The sequence below is a fragment of the Marmota flaviventris genome, chromosome 10, assembly GCF_047511675.1.
Source record: "Marmota flaviventris isolate mMarFla1 chromosome 10, mMarFla1.hap1, whole genome shotgun sequence".
NCBI lineage: Eukaryota > Metazoa > Chordata > Mammalia > Rodentia > Sciuridae > Marmota > Marmota flaviventris.
Genome location: NC_092507.1, coordinates 100,314,306 through 100,331,486, shown reverse-complemented (window position 1 = coordinate 100,331,486; position 17,181 = coordinate 100,314,306). Strand labels below are relative to the sequence as shown.

The 17,181-nt window shown below is 38.3% G+C and overlaps 1 protein-coding gene and 1 non-coding gene across 3 annotated transcripts in view; both read right to left on the bottom strand.

Annotated features, from left to right (window-relative positions):
• The window catches only part of Eeig2 (EEIG family member 2), an 87,935-nt gene that overhangs the window by 20,010 nt on the left and 50,744 nt on the right, over positions 1–17,181 (bottom strand). For both annotated transcript variants that reach the window (XM_071618135.1, XM_027922067.2), the window contains exons 4-5: positions 13,663–13,779; positions 8,394–8,440 (exon numbers count right to left, since the gene is read on the bottom strand). In XM_071618135.1, coding sequence (XP_071474236.1) covers positions 8,394–8,440; positions 13,663–13,779 — 164 coding nt within the window. The remainder of the gene's footprint in view (positions 1–8,393; positions 8,441–13,662; positions 13,780–17,181) is intronic.
• Positions 10,931–11,034, bottom strand: LOC114080469 (small nucleolar RNA U13). The gene has a single exon (XR_003580617.1). It is a non-coding gene; the product is annotated as a small nucleolar RNA U13 (small nucleolar RNA).

The window sequence follows — 17,181 nt, the reverse complement described above, 5'->3', positions numbered from 1 at the left end:
ATCAACAAATAATGTATAAGCATCTCTTAAAAGCTTGGATGAAATTCATGGGGAAAAAGGTTTTTTTATACAACAAAATAAGTGAGAGTAGAAAGGGCACTGTCTGCATAAAGTCCTGAAAAGGGAGGATTCCCATAGCAGCATGCACCCAGCATTGACAACGCAGGTGGGAGGCACCTCTGAGCCGATGAAGAAGGCACCAAGCCCCTCTGCATCTGAGGCTAGGAGATGACATCTTGCCTCCTGCCCACTAACCTCCTAACTAGTGTCCATGCTTTTTTTCTTCTACCTTTCTCTATGTAAATAGTTCACCTGATCCAGGAGAGTCAGTAAAGAGCCCTGATAGTTTATTTTGCTTTTGGGGCTGGATTCTCTGGGAGGTGATGGACCTCAGCTATTTTCCTCAGCTAATTCAGGGCTCCTCCTATTCCATGTAGAACTTGTGAAACAAGGAGGGACAGGTTTGAGTTTTAATAATTTTCTTTTTAATAGGGATTTTCATTATAAAACATCTCTAACTTTTTGAAGCTGATATTTCAGAGGAAAACAACAACTTCCTAGAAATTATACCATGGTGATCTGAGATAAAACTGGAAGATGACTGAAGGGATTGTGAAGCTGGCCCACTTTATGGTAATATTTAAATTCTTATTATCTCAATGGAATTCTCAGGTTATTTAGGTTTGGGGGATAAATTAAAGACTGCCATCATAAAGTGAGGCTGGATTTGGTCAGTGCATGCTTATGCATATATTGATATATCATACTGAACCTTATTAATCTGTATGATTAATACCTATTAATACAAAAAAAGTGAAGATTGCCATCAAATCTTTTATTTTTATTTAAAATTTTTTTTTTAGTACTGGGGATTAAACCCAGGGGTACTTAATCATTGAGCCATATCCCCAGCCCTTTTTTTAAAATTTTGAGACAGGATCTCCCTAGGTTGCTAAGGCTGGCCTCAAACTTTCTTCCTGCCTCAGCCTCGGGAGTCACTGGGATTATAGGCATGTGCCATCACAACAGGGTGATTGCCATCAAATCCATTTAACTTATAGACTGTTTTCAGCTGAGGATTTCCTAAATTACAGACTTATATGCTCTACTGGGATGTTTACCAGGACTGGTCCAAGAACTGCATCAAACTCAATATATGCCCAACTAAACTCTTCTCTGCCCAAAGCTGTTGTCTTCTTATATTCTCTCTCTGTGAATGCCATCAGATTCCACAAAGTCACCAAAACTAGAGTCCTGGATATTGCCTTTGTCTCCTTCCTACTATATTTCTATACCCAACCAACCTCTAAACCCCAGATTCCAATAGTTTTCCTAGTTATAATTTCTTCTCCATCATTGTGCCTTTTCCTGGGTGACTTTGAGAGTCTCCTAACTGGGTTCAGATCTCCACTCCATGCTTTCTGAAATGTGCCTTTGAACATGTTACTGTGTGATTTTAAACTTTTCAATGGCTCCTTTGGGATAAAGGTCAAGATCCTCAGAATGGCACATAAGAACCCTTTTCAGTTCTGCCCTGACCTACCTCTTTAATTAACAATTTTTTAAGTTATGTACATTTTAAAGTTATGTATAAGGGCTTGATGAAAAAAAAAACCCACTCTATATTCAATTTTTCTTTTTTTTTTTTGGGTGAAATTTAACTTATTTAACTATTAAAATATATATTTTTTAAATTTTTTATTGTTGGTTGTTCAAAACATTACAAATTTCTTGACATATCATATTCCACACTTTGATTCAAGTGGGTTATGAACTCCCACCTTCACCCCATACACAGATTGCAGAATCACATCAGTTACACATCCATTGATTTACATATTGCCATACTAGTGTCTGTTGTGCTCCGCTGCCTTTCCCATCCTCCACCATCACCCCTCCCCACCTCTCCCCTCCCCTCCCCTCCTCTCTCTCTACCCCCTCCACTGTATAACCCTGAGGGTCTCCTTCCATTTCCATGCAATTTCCCTTCTCTCTCCCTTTCCCTCCCACCTCTCATCCCTGTTAAATGTTAATCTTCTTCTCCTGCTCTTTGTCCCTACTCTGTTCTTAGTTACTCTCCTTATATCAAAGAAGACATTTGGCATTTGTTTTTTAGGGATTGGCTAGCTTCACTTAGCATAATCTGCTCTAATGCCATCCATTTCCCTGCAAATTCTATGATTTTGTCATTTTTTAATGCAGAGTAATACTCCATTGTGTATAAATGCCACATTTTTTTTATCCATTCGTCTATTGAAGGGCATCTAGGTTGGTTCCACAGTCTTGCTATTGTGAATTGTGCTGCTATGAACATCGATGTAGCAGTGTCCCTGTAGCATGCTCTTTTTAGGTCTATATTCAATTTTTCATGGGAAAAACTAATATGTAGAAGATGCATAAAAAGAATGGAGTCTTTACTCACAGTCATTAATCATCGATGGCTGACTCATTTCTGCATGACCAAATTCTTATCTTTTTGTTGTTATTGTTCTTTTTAGTTATATATGACAGTAGAAATTCTTATCTTTTTAATTCCAGTTGCTTCATTTTCCCTTTCACAGGTGACCTGTTTATAGTGTCTCTATCTTTCTAGCTCTTGGACCTGTTTCCAATCCTTCAGAACTCCCCAAATTTGGCTTCGTCTCTATCAGTCTCCTCTGGCTCTACTCTTGCCCATCCAGCTCAATTCCACAGCCCAGCACTTTGAGCAATACCTCAATTTGGTACCCCTTGTTCTGCGGCCTCAGAAAACCTGAGGAACCCTAACTCTTGACAATGTCAGTCATCTGTACTAACTACTCAAAAATTGGGACAATTAAGCATTATGGAGAAAATTCACTGACCCTGGGGATTGATAGTACAGCAAATTAGGAATCTAAAGTCTTGCTGAGTGTGGTAGTGCATGCTTATAATCTCAGTGATTTTGGAGGCTGAGGTAGGAGGATTGCAAGTTTGAGGCCAGTAATTTAGCAAGATCCTGTCTCAAAAAAATAAAAAGAGCTGGGGATGTATTTCAGTGATAACACACTCCTAGGTACAATTCCCAGTTCTAAAAATGAAAACAAAAAATACACAGGGCCAAAGGTATGGCTCAGTGGTAGTGTTTGCTTAGCATATGCAAGGCCCTCGGTTCTGTCCCTAGTACCTTCCTCTGCTCCAATAAAGAATATGGAGAGGAGAGTAGTGTAGGGGATGACCTCCTATAATGACAATACTTTTCCATGAGACATTCTATAAATATGCCATGTGCTATAATGATGCTAAGCAAACTGCCTTCTCCTCTTGAAATGTCTCTACCCACCTCCTGTGCTTAATGAGTTCCTATTCATCCTTCCAAACTCAGCTCAGTGTTATTCCCTCAGTGACAGATTTCCCAGGCTTTCAAGGAACAGTGATTAGGATCCCATTACATCATATGCCATGTTTAAGTCTCCTAAATCAGCAGTGAATTCAGTCATAGCAGGGACCCATCTGTCAGCATGGGGTAGGTAATCAAAGCAATCAATGAGTGGTTCCTGAGACTCTGGACAAATTAGTTGCTTAAACCTGAGTCCCAATGCCCTCCCTCAAAAATATGCATGACACTTACATCACAAAGCTGTTTCAAAAATTAAATTGAGAGACTGTAACATTTGTGAAATTATTATGACAAATGGTAAGCCCCTTTTTTCTAGAATACAAATGCGTTAGAATCGTACCATTCAAGAGTTTCATCATTCCTAATCTTCTTTATCACCAGATTATTCTAGTATAGTATGCAATTTCTCACTCAAAATATACTTTTTCTTCATCAGCACTTTTCAGAAAAATTATACAATCTATGTTACAGATATTCTGTTCATAAAATATTAAAACTAGAATTTAAATTTGATGATGCCAAGCTTGACTTGTTTTCTTTTCTTTTTTTTTTTCTTTTTGGTGGTGCTAGAGAACAACCCCAGAACCTCACATATACTATGCAAGTGCTTCACCACTGAGCTATCCCTCCAGCCCTGCTGTACTCTTATTAGTTTCTCTAGTATATTCTAAAATTTTGACATCATGAAAAACTTTAGACAAAAGCAGTGAGAAGAGTTGAATGCATCACTCCAGCAGTTATTTATATGTTTGCTTTACACAAAGATACTTGGTTGTCCCTCAATTCCTCTGTGCCTTAATTTCTTCATCTGTTAGGTGACAATTTGGATTATATTAATACTTTTAAAAAATTGTACATATTTAAGGGGTACAGTGCAGCAATTTGTTACATGTATACAATGTGTAATGAGCAAATCAGGGTAATTATCATTTCTACCTCCTTAAACATTTCATTTATCATTTCTTTGTCTTATGAACTTCAGAACTCCTTTCTTCTAGCTCTTTATACAAGATATAATAAATTGTTGTAAACTATATTCACCCTAATGTGCTGCAGAACACTGGTACTCATTCATCCTAACTGTATTTTGGTGCCTATTAATCTGACCTTCCTCTATCACCCTTTCCACTTACTCTTCTTGGCCTCAGGACCACTCTTCTACTCTCTACTTCTATGAATGTACTTTTTAAGTTTCAACATATGAGTGAGATATGGGTACCTGGCTTATTCCATAACATTCTCCATGTTCCATCCATGGTGCCACAAGTAACAGGACTTCATTCTTTTTTAATGGCTGAATTGATATTTCATTGTGGATATGTACATTTTTTTTAACCATTCACCCACTGATGAACACCTCAACTGATTCCCTGTCTCATCTATTGTGAATAGTTCTGTAATAAACATAGGTGTGTAGGTAACTTTGATGTATGATTTCATTTCCTTTGGATATATACCCAGTAGTGGGATAGCTGGGGCATATATACCAAAATTTCCCCCTACTATTAAGAATTGAACCCAGGTGTGCTTTATCACTGAACTACATCCTCAGCTTATTTATTTATCTACTTTTGATAGCAGGGATTGAATGTAGGGGGCACTTAACTACTGAGCCATATCCCCAGCCCTTTTTATTTATTATTTTGAGACAGGTTCTCACTAAGCTGCCGAAGCTGGTCTCAAACTTGTGATCCTCCTACCTCAGCCCCCCAAGTCGCTGGGACTAGAGGCATGCAACAAAGCCATTTATACCAATGTTTTAAAAACTGTTTTTTTGATGCTCCCAAAGAGATTCTGGGAATATGCAAGGGAGAGTACTCAACAGATCTTTTTTTTTTTTTTTTTCTGTTTGGTGCTGGGGATTGTTCCCAGGGCCTTGTGCACTATAGAAAAGTGCTCTACCACTAAGCTTTACTCCCCAACCCCCTGCTTATTCTCATGCTTATTACCAAAGTCTTTATAAACTCTATATTGTCAGAATTATCTTTGTAGAGATAATACAGAACATCAGAGCATCTATGTTTGAGCTCTTTTATATGGGAGTTTCCTAAGTAGAGAAGTAAAATGCAAAGTAAGGGCCAGAAAGGTTCATAAAAGGTTCACAGGAAGGAATAATGAATTCATTTTCTTTTATTAGGTTTTGCTGCTCATTTTCTTATTTAACCCTAAACTGATTCCACTAGAAAAACAAATTGTTTTTCTGAGAGAATAAAAATAGTATAGCAAAAACTGTTTAATCCTAAGAGAACAGTAAATAATGAACCAGGAACTTATGGCTTGTGAGAAAATAGAATAGAAGTTATAGCAAAATGTATAGTTTTTTTTTTTGAACCCAGGCATACTGTACCACTGTGCTATATCCCCAACCTTTTTAAAATTTTTTGAGACAAAGTCTTGCTAAACTGCTGAAGCTGGCCTTGCACTTGAGATCCTCCTGCCTCAGTAGCTGAGTAGCTGGGCTTACAGGTGTGTGTCACTGCACCTGGCTCTATAGGTATAATCGAGAATAGATTCGTATTAAAATACATATTTTCATCTTTACAAAACAGTGTGAAACTAGAGAACTATACGGACAATACTTCCTAAGTTATAGTAGGAGCCATTAAAAACACAAATTTGATACATAGTGTAGTAAATGCTTACTTTCTAAGTATGTTTTTCTTAGATGTTTAAATAATATCTAATCAATTTTCATTTATAATTAATAAGTGTCTTCAAGCTTGCTGACAGGCAATCCTACTGCATTTCCCAAGTTCACCTCACAATCTAAGACTTTAACAATCATTTTCCTTTTTCTGCATACTCCCACCCTGTCCTTGTTGTAATGATCATTCTGTTTCCTATTTTACTATGAAACCAGAAGCAGTTAGACAGGAACTTCCATCTGCTTCCACATATCTGCATCAACAGCCATGTTCCCTGCCCTCATTGTGATAGTCCAAGGACATTGTCCCTTTTCTCTTTCCCATCACTGGTTTCTCCCTCTTTATTGGGCCAATCCCATTGGCTGTACTAGCTCCCATTTTTAAAAATAAATAAAATCCGCCCCACCCCATATCTTCTCTTTACTTATGACCCCATCTTTTTATTCCTTTTTTACCCAGCAAAATTCCCCAGAAGTGTTGTTTATATTCGCTGTTTCCAATTTTCTCACAAACTCTCTTGAACCCATTCTGAAAAGGCTTTAGCGTTCTACCAAAATTCTTGTTAAAGTCATCCACGTCTCTAGATGCCAAATCAGTCCTCAGATTCTGAGACCTACTGCTGCAGTATACCCCCCAGCCGGCTGCACCTCCTTTCTGGCCACTTTCTTCACTGGGTTTTCAGGACGTGCTCTCCTTTGCTTCCCTCCTCTTTGCTCACTGCTTGTTCCTTTACTGGTTCTTCCCATCTCCCCAACCTCTACATGCTGGAGTGAGTGTCTCACACTATAACTATGGCCCTTTCCTTATCTGTATTTATACTCAGTCCGTTTAGATCATTTTACTAAGCCTCGTGGCTTTAATTACTATCTGTATGCTGATGATATAATGATTTCCAGTTTATGCCTGCAGCCTGTCGATATATCCACCTGCCTATTTAACTCGCCCTGCTGGGGATTAAACAGGGTTCTCAAACTTAACATGTCTAACGCCCAAGCTCCCAGTTGTTCCTCTTGTGGTTTTTCAGTAAGTGAAAACATTCTTCCTGCTACTCAGACCCCAAACTTTGGACTATTGATTCAGTCTAATTATCTACCTGTTTTGGTACCCTCCAGTGCTCCCTCAAATTGTCTGTTCTCCACCTAGTAGTCCTAAGCCAGATAGTTGTACTCCTTGCTTGAAACTTCTATTACCTTTTTTTTCCCCTCCTAGTACTGAGGATAAAACCCAGAGCCTTGTGTGTGCTGGACAACTGCTCTATCACTGAAATATATCCCTAACACATTTTATTTTTAATTTTGAGAAAAGGCCTAAAATTGTTCAAACAGATCTTAAATTTGCAATCTTCCTGCCTCAGTCTCCAAGTAGCTGGGATTACAGGTACGTGCCACCATGTCTAACCTCCATTAGATTTTTTTTTTTGGGGGGGCACTGGGGATTAAACCCAGGAGTGCTTTACCACTGAGCTACTACATCCCCAGCCCTTTTTATTTTTTGAGACAGGATCTCACTAAATTGCTTAGGGCCTCACTAAGTTGCTGAGGCTGGCCTTAATCTTGTGATCCTCTTGCCTCAATCTCCTGAGTTGCCAGAATTACAGGTGTGTGCCATCAACCTGGCTTCCATTAGCTTTTTATCTCAGAGTATAAGTAGAGTTCTTAATATAATGGCCTGCAAGATTCTATCATTTGACTTTACCTCTTATTACCCTCCTTTTTATTCACTCTGATCTAGATGTACTGGTCTCCTGGCAGTCACTTAAACATGCCAAGAACACTTCTCTCTCACAGCTTTTCGCCTTGTTCCCTCTACCTCAAATGCTCTTTCCTTAAATATCTGCATGACTTGCCTCCCATCCCCTTCAGGTCTCTACTCAAATATCATCTTGACTAGGGAGTCTGTTCCTGACTACTTGGTATAAAATAGCAGTCTCTCTCTCCACTATGGCTCTGCTACCTGGCTTTATTTTTCATCAAAGTAGTTATCATCATGCTTATATATATTTACTTAAGTTTTGTTATTTGTTTTCCTCTTAACATATGAGTTCCAAAATGGCAATGACAACCAGGTGTGGTGGCACATGCCTGTAAACCAGTGACTTGGGAGGCTGAGGCAGGAGGACTGGAAGTTGGAGGCCAGATCCAGCAACTTAGTGAAGCTCCAAGAAACTAAGATCCTGTCTCAAAATAAAAAATATAAAGGGTTGGGGACATGGCTCAGAGTTTAAATAATCTTGGGTTCCATCCCTGGAAACCAAACCAAAACAAAATGGCAGTGACTTAGTCTATTTTGTTCAATGCTGTTTCCATAGGGTGTAAGATAGGGTCTTACCATTTAAACAAATCTCTGCTATACTATCAGAGAAGTAACTCATTTATTGGACATCAACTTACGTTTTAAAACATGGGTCACCAGACATCAGCTGCATACTGATCAAAACCTAAACAAGAAATATCATAAGAACAAGAAATATCATAATTAGAAAATATTTCTCAAGAGCAAAGCTATGTATGATGAATCTTTCTTTCCCCCACACTATGAAGCCCATTATTTTCTACTTATAAAGCATTAGATAAAATGATAGTCAAATTGATTGCACTCAATATTAAATTACTGCTTTATATAGATAAAAAATCAAAAATAATTTTAAACATTCAAATTCATAATTACAAAAAATCAGATCAGAAGAGATGAAAACAAAAGCAAGTGATTCTCTAGTAACAATCCTTCTTGTGAGTGTGTGGCTGTGCTCATCTAGTTCATGTCTTCACTCCCAGACTCCTGTGCTGCTTAAGAGTCTGCTGGTGGCTTCTCAAGAGAGCTTCTGGCCTGTGCTTTAGGTCAGGATTTAGAGCTTTTCTTCTTTCTTGAAATGCTTTTCTCTGGGTGCTGACTACTTTTTAAGAATCACCCAAAGGACTATTTCACATTCTTATGGGAATAATAATGGTAATAAAAATGATGTTAAAATGGTCATTATTTGAGAATTTATCATGGGACAGGCATAAGCTAAAGGTTTTACATGTAGCATTTCATTTAATTTTTAATACTCCCATGAGAAAGTGATACTCTCATTTTAAGCTCAAAGAGATTTATATTTTCAAGATCAGAGAGCTGGCAAAGGGAAGAGCTGAGGTCTTAACCCAGGACTGCATAACCCAAATTCAAGGTCTTAATGAATAATAAGATATGAATATATTATTACATGTTTTCCAGTTAATGGCTAACATGTATCTTTTATAACCTTATTTCATTGAAAACTCTTCCCTCAGTGCATCCATTACTATTCCTCTTTTCCTTAAATGTCAAACATAACCTTCCTTATCACCTCTTCTTTCTTACAATTCCATCAAGATAGCACTCTTGAATATCCTGAATGTCTCAGGAAGAAGATGGAGATGACACAGACATCTTTTAAGAAACTGTATAGTGCGGAAGAACAGAGAAGGCAGTAGCTGGAAGAGATGAGGAGCTGGTTTGTGTCTGCTTTTTAAAATATGGGAGGGCTGGGTGTAGTTCAGTGGTAGGGTACTTGCCTAGCAAGCACCAGTCCCTGAGTTCTGTCCCCAGTACCACACACACAAAGGGAGACAGATAAAGAACTGTTTCTTTATACATTGATAAGAATGGATCCTTAGAACAGATGCTTAAGAGAGGGAATAATCCAAGGAGAAAACCCCTTGATTAGGTAAGATTTAGATTCTAGAGGCTGAGAGGAGGGATGAACTTCTGACACTTGCTATAATAGAGGGCGAAAAGGATAGTGAGTCTGGAGAGACAGGTAGAATTGTAAGTTTTTGATGGGAAAATAAGGGCATTTGAATGTAATGACTTCTATTTTCTTAATAAAGGATAAGACAAGGGCATGAGCTGAGGGCAAGAGTGGTATATAAAGGTACAAGGAGAAAGAAGGTATGAAAAAGAATATATAAAATTGGGAAAGATATGAAAATAGGCTAGAGCTCAGTGGAATAGAGAAAGGGAATTGAGGGGGAAGGAGGAAAGATGGGAAAAGGGAGGAGTGGTGGAATGAATCTGACCAAAATTTCCTACATACATACATGAATATACCACAGTGAGTTTTACCTTTATGTATATCCATAGTGCACTAATTTTAAAAAAAGCTATAAATAGATAAGTAGAGTACAGGAAGGGGAACAAGAGGAGGGAGGAGAGGAGGGGTTGTGCTCAGGAGTGAATCGGAGTAAATTGTACTTCATTTTGTATATTTATACCAAAATGAACCCTAATATTATTTATATCTATAATGAACTAATAAACAAAAAAGGAAGAAAATATAATTCTAAGACATTGGTGCTAAATAAAGAGGAAAGAAGTGGTGGAGGCAATCCATAAATAGAATGTAGAATACACAGAATCAAGAACACAAATTTAGAGACTATTTTTGAAAAGAGGAGGGATTAATTGATTAGAGGAAAGGAAAGAAAGGAGTTAGCTTGGTAATTTTGGGAGTTAACGAGGAGGATACTTAAGAGCTCACTTCAGATGGCTTCACTATATTTACCTTCAAACCCCAAATTAGATTATTGCTGCTCCAGGATTTATTGGAAGCAGGAGTGAGTGATAGAGCTGGGATCAACTTCAGGCACTCATTTCTCCTCTCCATAAATAACAGGTATTCAGAATAGATTCATGTGGATATGTAGGAATTAGCACATCCACCCCCCCCCCCCCTTTTTAATACCAGGGATTGAACCCAGGGTTGCTTAGCCACTGAGCCACATTCCCAGCCCTTTTTATTTTTTTATTTTGAGAGGGTCTCACTAAGTTGCTTGCCTTAGTCTCCCAAGCTGCTGGGAAATTGGTGTGTGCCACTGTGCCTGGCTAGCTTTGTTTTTAAAGATAGTTAATTTTTCCATAAGGTAATTATTTCATAAAAAGCCTTTTTTTAAAAAAAAAATAAAAAACACATCACACTGGTAATGTGCTGATGTCACAACAAGGGTTAGAAGGAGGCACATCTCACACTACAGCATGAACACCCAATCATCGTACTTATGAACTGAAAAGGATCTAAAAATCCTTTAAAGACAGACACAATAAACCAAAACAGTTAAACTAAGTTTGGATACAAAAGAAATTATTGAGTTCTTCCCTTTAGTAATGAAATTCTTATTTTTAGTGAACACTGTACTGATTTTGAAATATAGTAGCTATTGATAATTAATAATTGTGATGATTCAGTTTACTTTTTCCTTGTTGACAACCATATTTCAATAAAGAAAGTTTATTATGCATTTTAAAAAATTGGGAAAGGAAGTAGAATACGACTGTGGGTTGGCTGTGAACGTGACTTCAGTAATGGCCGCTAGCCTGGTTACGTGTCTTTTCCAGCAAGTAGGGGAAGATAGACAGCTGAATTCAATAACGGTTGGAGATTACTTAAGGGAGAGCAATAGACTTAGGTGCCAGGAGTATTAGGACTATGATACTTATGAACCATGGAATCTAAAATGGATCAAGATGGAAGGGAAAGGAAGTGGGAGCTGATAATAGTGAGAAAGTGGCAAAGTGAGAAAGTGGTGGTGCTGAAGATAGCTAAGTGAGTAAACCAAAGGGGCTGGGCGCATAGGAGAGAGTGGGAAGAGAGGGGAAAACTTCAAAATGAAAATTTGGAAGTGGTAAAGTTTCTAGTGATAAGAAAGCCTAAAGCCAGGCACACACCTCTAATTCTAGCTACTCAGGAGGCTGAGGCAGGAGGATCCCAAGTTCAAGGCGAATGTGGGTAATTTAGTCAGATCCTTCTTCAAAATAAAATTTAAAAAGGGCTGGGGATATAGTGATAAAGCATGCATGGGTTCAATTCCCCCCAGCCCCAGGGGAAAAAAAAAAAACAAAGAAACAACAACCCAGAAAGTGATCATGGGAGTAAGAATTGAGAGGAGGAAGAAAATGTTGCTGGAAATAGGCAGTTTAAGGAAAGGAGGGTCTTAGGCACATTTAAGATCAGCTATTAGAAGAGAATATACATACACAACACATCCACAAAGATAGCTCGCCTGCATAGATTGTAAGGTCACTCAAAAATGACAACAGGAAAAGGGATAAAGAGAAAACCTGTGAGCTTGAAGCTATATCACCAATGAATAGGAGAGAAGGTGACTAGGTAGTCAGTAGACATCAGCAAGGGAGGGAGAGTTACAGATAACTGGTGTGACCTTCAAAAAGGTGTGTTTTGTAAGACACAGTGGGAGAAATGGTGCAGAAGAATCACTGGGAATCAGAAGGAAACCACTCTATGAGCTGATGCTAAGGAATGTGAAGCTCTGAAATTACAGTTATTTCACTCTCCAATGAAAACAGTATAATTCAGAGACAGACTTCATGAAATATAAGTAATAAAATGAATACAATGAATTTAAAGGCCACTGACCAGCTATCAGAAGCCATGCATTCTGGCCTCAGGTCTGCCATCGACTACTTCTGTGATACATTTAAGTGAGTCTCAGTGTCTTTATCTACAAAGAGGGAAATCTTCCCTATCTACCCAATCCTGCCTATCCCATAGAGATATTTCAGAGTTAACCATAAAACTATAGAACCAACATAAAGCTTATAGCATGATGCTTTTCTAATTTCTTTTTATCTTCTTTTACCATATTAATTACTCCATATTAATTACCCATCTCATCTTATATTAATTACTCCATATTAATTATCCATATCATCTTTCTTTAAAGCTGCTAAACTCATGTGAGGGATGGACTGACAATGAAAACCATTTCATGGGCTGGGATTGTGGCTCAGCGGTAGAGCGCTTGTCTCGCACAGGCGGGACCAGGGTTCGATCCTCAGCACCACATAAAAATAAAGGCATTGTGTTGTGTCCATCCATACCTAAAAAATAAATATTAAAAAGAATAAAAATAAAAACCATTTCATGAATTTTTATATTTTTATAGTCAAATATTTATTAAAAACAAATTTGGAAACTATAGGTATAAGATCATTCTTTGCTGCACTAACTTCTGAATAAAAAGCATCCAGTTTCTATTTAAAAGTATTTCCTTTTCTTCTTATTAGGTAATTTACCACATTGTGAAGCAAGAAACTAAAATACAGCAAATGGTTTATCCTATGTCTTTTATTAGGCACAAGATACTTTCCAAATATCTTTTCAATGGATCTTATTTAGTATTTTGTTTAACACTGTGAAGTGTATAGTCTCTCAAGTGTTTACCAGAACATGTAGTTCCTGATAGTACTTGGAAAAAATAGGGCAGATGCTCAGAAGTGGGTTTTTCCTATCACTCTCCTAGTTACAAGGAAACCCTGCGACGGTGATGAATCTATCACAGTTGCTTTGGAAATCACTTTTTGGGAGCTATAAGCATTGTAAGGTATCTATCCATTCATTGTGCTCCTTCCTCCCAATGAGCACTTGTGTTGTAGTAGTCTGTTTGTGTTCTTCTCTGAATCTTGCAGCATGACAAGAAACACATTAAGGTCTCAAAGGTAAACTTTGTTACTTTTCACTGCTTTTGTGATTTGGATAGTTTTCCCCCTTCATGGTGAGTATTTCGGTGGTGTGGTCAGCTTATGATTTCAGTGCTGATTTACTTCTTGTCTTTGACAGTGTATACCTTTGCTTATTTAAAGGTAGAGACTCTCATTTGTCAGCATGTCAATCTGGGTGCTTACTTTAAGAATGGAATTATCCTGCCTTGTATTTTTGGTATCATAGCCTTCCAGTAAACAGCGACGAGTGGTATTTCCTGATCCAGCAAACTCTGCCAGGTTTAGATCTGCAAAGCCCAGCTATGAAAAGAAAAAGAATTATATTAATAGAATATCTAGTAGGCTTCTATCACATTCTGTCATATTTTCTTTAAAATAAATATTCAGTCATGCTCTAAACAAGTTTTCTCAAAATTTGGTCCTTTGCAATTTGCAATTCGATTATTTGCTTTATACGTGCCCTTAAATTGGTTGGCTTTTTAATAAAAATGTATTACCTATTCTTGCCTTAAGCAAGATCTCCAATATCATAGATTTGATGTGCTAAATATTTTTTCCGGTATACATTAAAATAAATACATTTCTGTTGTAGTACAACTAATGCATATCAAACAAATAACATCACTGCAAGTAGCAGTGACACACCACACTGGGAAATACTATCACAGCAACAATAATCATTTGCATATAAATAGAGAAAAATGATCGGAATCCCCTCTATTCTGGTTCTTGCTCTATGGAAGAGCTAACCACTGGTAACTGCACATAGTTGCAGATTAAAGTTCTCACTCTGTGCAAGTAGTAGGATGATTTAAATGAGCTACACACTTTCTTTGGTACAAACCTCTTTTATCCTCCCATCTTTCACAACATTTGCCTTGTTGATTGTCCTTATGGAAACTTTCCCTCCCTTTCTTATAGTTTTGGCTTACATTCACCCTCTCTGCTGATACCTAGAAATATAGTTCAAACCTGTTGCTCTTTTTTATTACCACCCCGGTGTTATGGTTTGGATATGAGGTGTCCTCCAAAGCATTCATGGGTTGGGCAGAGATGAAATGACCAAATTATGGAAAGTGTAACCTCATCAGTGGATTAATTCATTTGATGGACTGATGATCTAGTGAACACTGGAAGTAAGTGAAAACAGGTGGGGTGTGGTGGAGGAAGGGGGGATTATGTCTTGTCCCTCACCCCCTACCCTCTCTCTCTCTCCTTTCTGGCTGTCGCGAGCTGGGCATCTTTCCTCTACCACATTCTTCATCTTTTTCTTCTTTTTTTTGGTACTGGGGATTGAACCCAGTGGCACTTAATCACTCAGTTCTTTTTATTTTTTGAGACAGGGTCTTGCTAAGTTCCTTAAGGTCTCACTAAATTGCTGAGGCTGACTTTGAACTTGTGATCCTCCTGCCTCAGATCCTGGAGTCACTGGGATTGCAGGCGTGAGTCACCATGCCCAGCTACCATGTTCTTTTGCCATGATATTCTGCCTCACCTAGGTCAATGGAGTTGGTCAGTGATAGAACAAATCTCTGAAATCATGAGCCAAAGTGAACTTTACTTCCTCTTAGTTACTGCCGACAGGTATTTTGGTTACAGTGAAGAAAAGCTGACTAACACAACAGGTTTGGTGCTCATTTCTTTTGCAGTTACCAAAGGTTGCTCTACAGTCCTTCTTCTGATGTTGCTCTATCCTATCCCATCTCTGACAGGCAAAACAAATGAATCCCATTATTATGTCATTATTTCTTGAATACACTGTCATGCCTCATATGACTATGTATATGTAGAATCTTTTATTATTATTGTTATTATTATTATTTTGGTACTGGGGATTGAACCCAGGGGTGCTTTACCATTGAGCTACCTCCCCAGCCCTTTTATTTTTTATTTTGAGATAGTCTCACTAAGTTGCTTATTGCCTTACTAAGTTGCTGAGATTACAGGGGTGAGCCACCATGCCTGGCTTAATCTTTTATTAACAAAAACATGAATTGAACAAGCACATCTCTGTGAACCTATAATAAAATGCACTATACATTTCAAACCCTGTTGAGATTGTTTGCTTTAAGGCTTTAAAACAGTGGCACATATAAATGGCATTCAAGATGAAATTTAATTAATTAATTTAGTGGTACTGGGGATTGAACCTAGGGGTGCTCTACTACTGAGTTACATCCCCAGACCTATTTTTAATTTTTTATTTTGAGATGGGTTCTCACAAAGTTGCTGAGGCTGGCCTCAAATTTGCAATCCTCCTGACTTAGCCTAATTAGGACTACAGGCATTTACCACTGCACATGGCTGAGATGAATTTTTTAATTGAAGACTGAAGCATTATTTTAGTAGCTTTTAACTCGTACAGGAAGAATGAAGAGTAAGAACCTAGAGTATAGTTGAAGGGCCAAATGCAGTAAGTTAGGTGCACAATCAAGTTACAAGTAACATATACCTCATTTTTATATGAGTACGCTCTGGTCTTATTGCCTTTTCCGGGCCAACAAATCAGCAGAAAAAGTCTGGATTTATCCAGGACAAAACAATATCCAATTGAGCATATGCAGATGCATGTGACTTATTTGATGACACATTATCAACACACCCTATTTCATATATTACCCTTTTCTTTAAACCTCCAACACCTCTTTCCTGTCTTCTCTCTGCCAACCACCTTGCTTCCTATTTCACTCAGAAAATAAAAGCAATCAAAAGAGCATTTCACTTCCACAAGCTCTTACTGCCGGCCACATCCATTCTCCTACCTGCCCTTGTGCTCTGTATTTGCCTACCCACTTACAGTGCTGAGGTGAACTGGCTGTATTCCTAAGGCCAACTGCTCTCCTCCTACGTACCTGACATCATTTTAGCAGTTCTTTATGCTCCTTGGCATTCTAAAATTTCCTTTCTCTTCTGAGTCATTCCCATCAGTATACAATTACATTGGATTTTCTCCTATCTTTCCTTTGTGTGGGGGTACTGTTAGGGATTGAACCCAGGGTCCCTCTACCACTGAACTACATCCTCAGCTCTTTTTTGGGGGGGCGTGTACCAGGGATTGAACTCAGGGGCAGTCAACCACATCCCCAGCCCTATTTTGTATTTTATTTAGAGATAGGGTCTCACTGAGTTGTTAAGCACCTTGCCGTTACTGAGGCTGGCTTTGAACTCTAGTTCCTCCTGTCTCAGCCTCCTGAGCCGCTGGGATTACAGGCATGTGCCACCACGCCTGGCCCAAGCTCTTTTTATGTTTTCTTTTGAGACAGGGTCTTGCTAAGTTGCTGAGACTGATCTCAAACTTGCAATCTTCCAGCTTCAGCCTTCTGAGTCTCTGGTGTGTGCCACCACACTCAGTTGTTTTTTCTCCTATCTTAATGAACAAAACAAACCAAAATCTCCTCTCTCTCCAGAATACTGGATCATTTTTCTGTCTCTGTTCAAACAACTACAAAACTCCTTGAACAAGCTGTCTACATGGTCTCTGATTCCTCTGTCCTAGGACAACTTCACTTCTTCCCTCTCTCCTTGTCTTCGGTCTACAAGCCACAATGTCCTGTTCTTTGAAAACACCAAGATCACTTCAAGGCCTTTAGCTTTTTTTTTTTTTAATTTTTGGCCTGGGAAACTGTCACATGGTCTTGTAGCTTTCTCTTTCACTGCACTCATGTCAGTGTTCAAATGTCATCTCTCTAAGGAGCCTTCCCT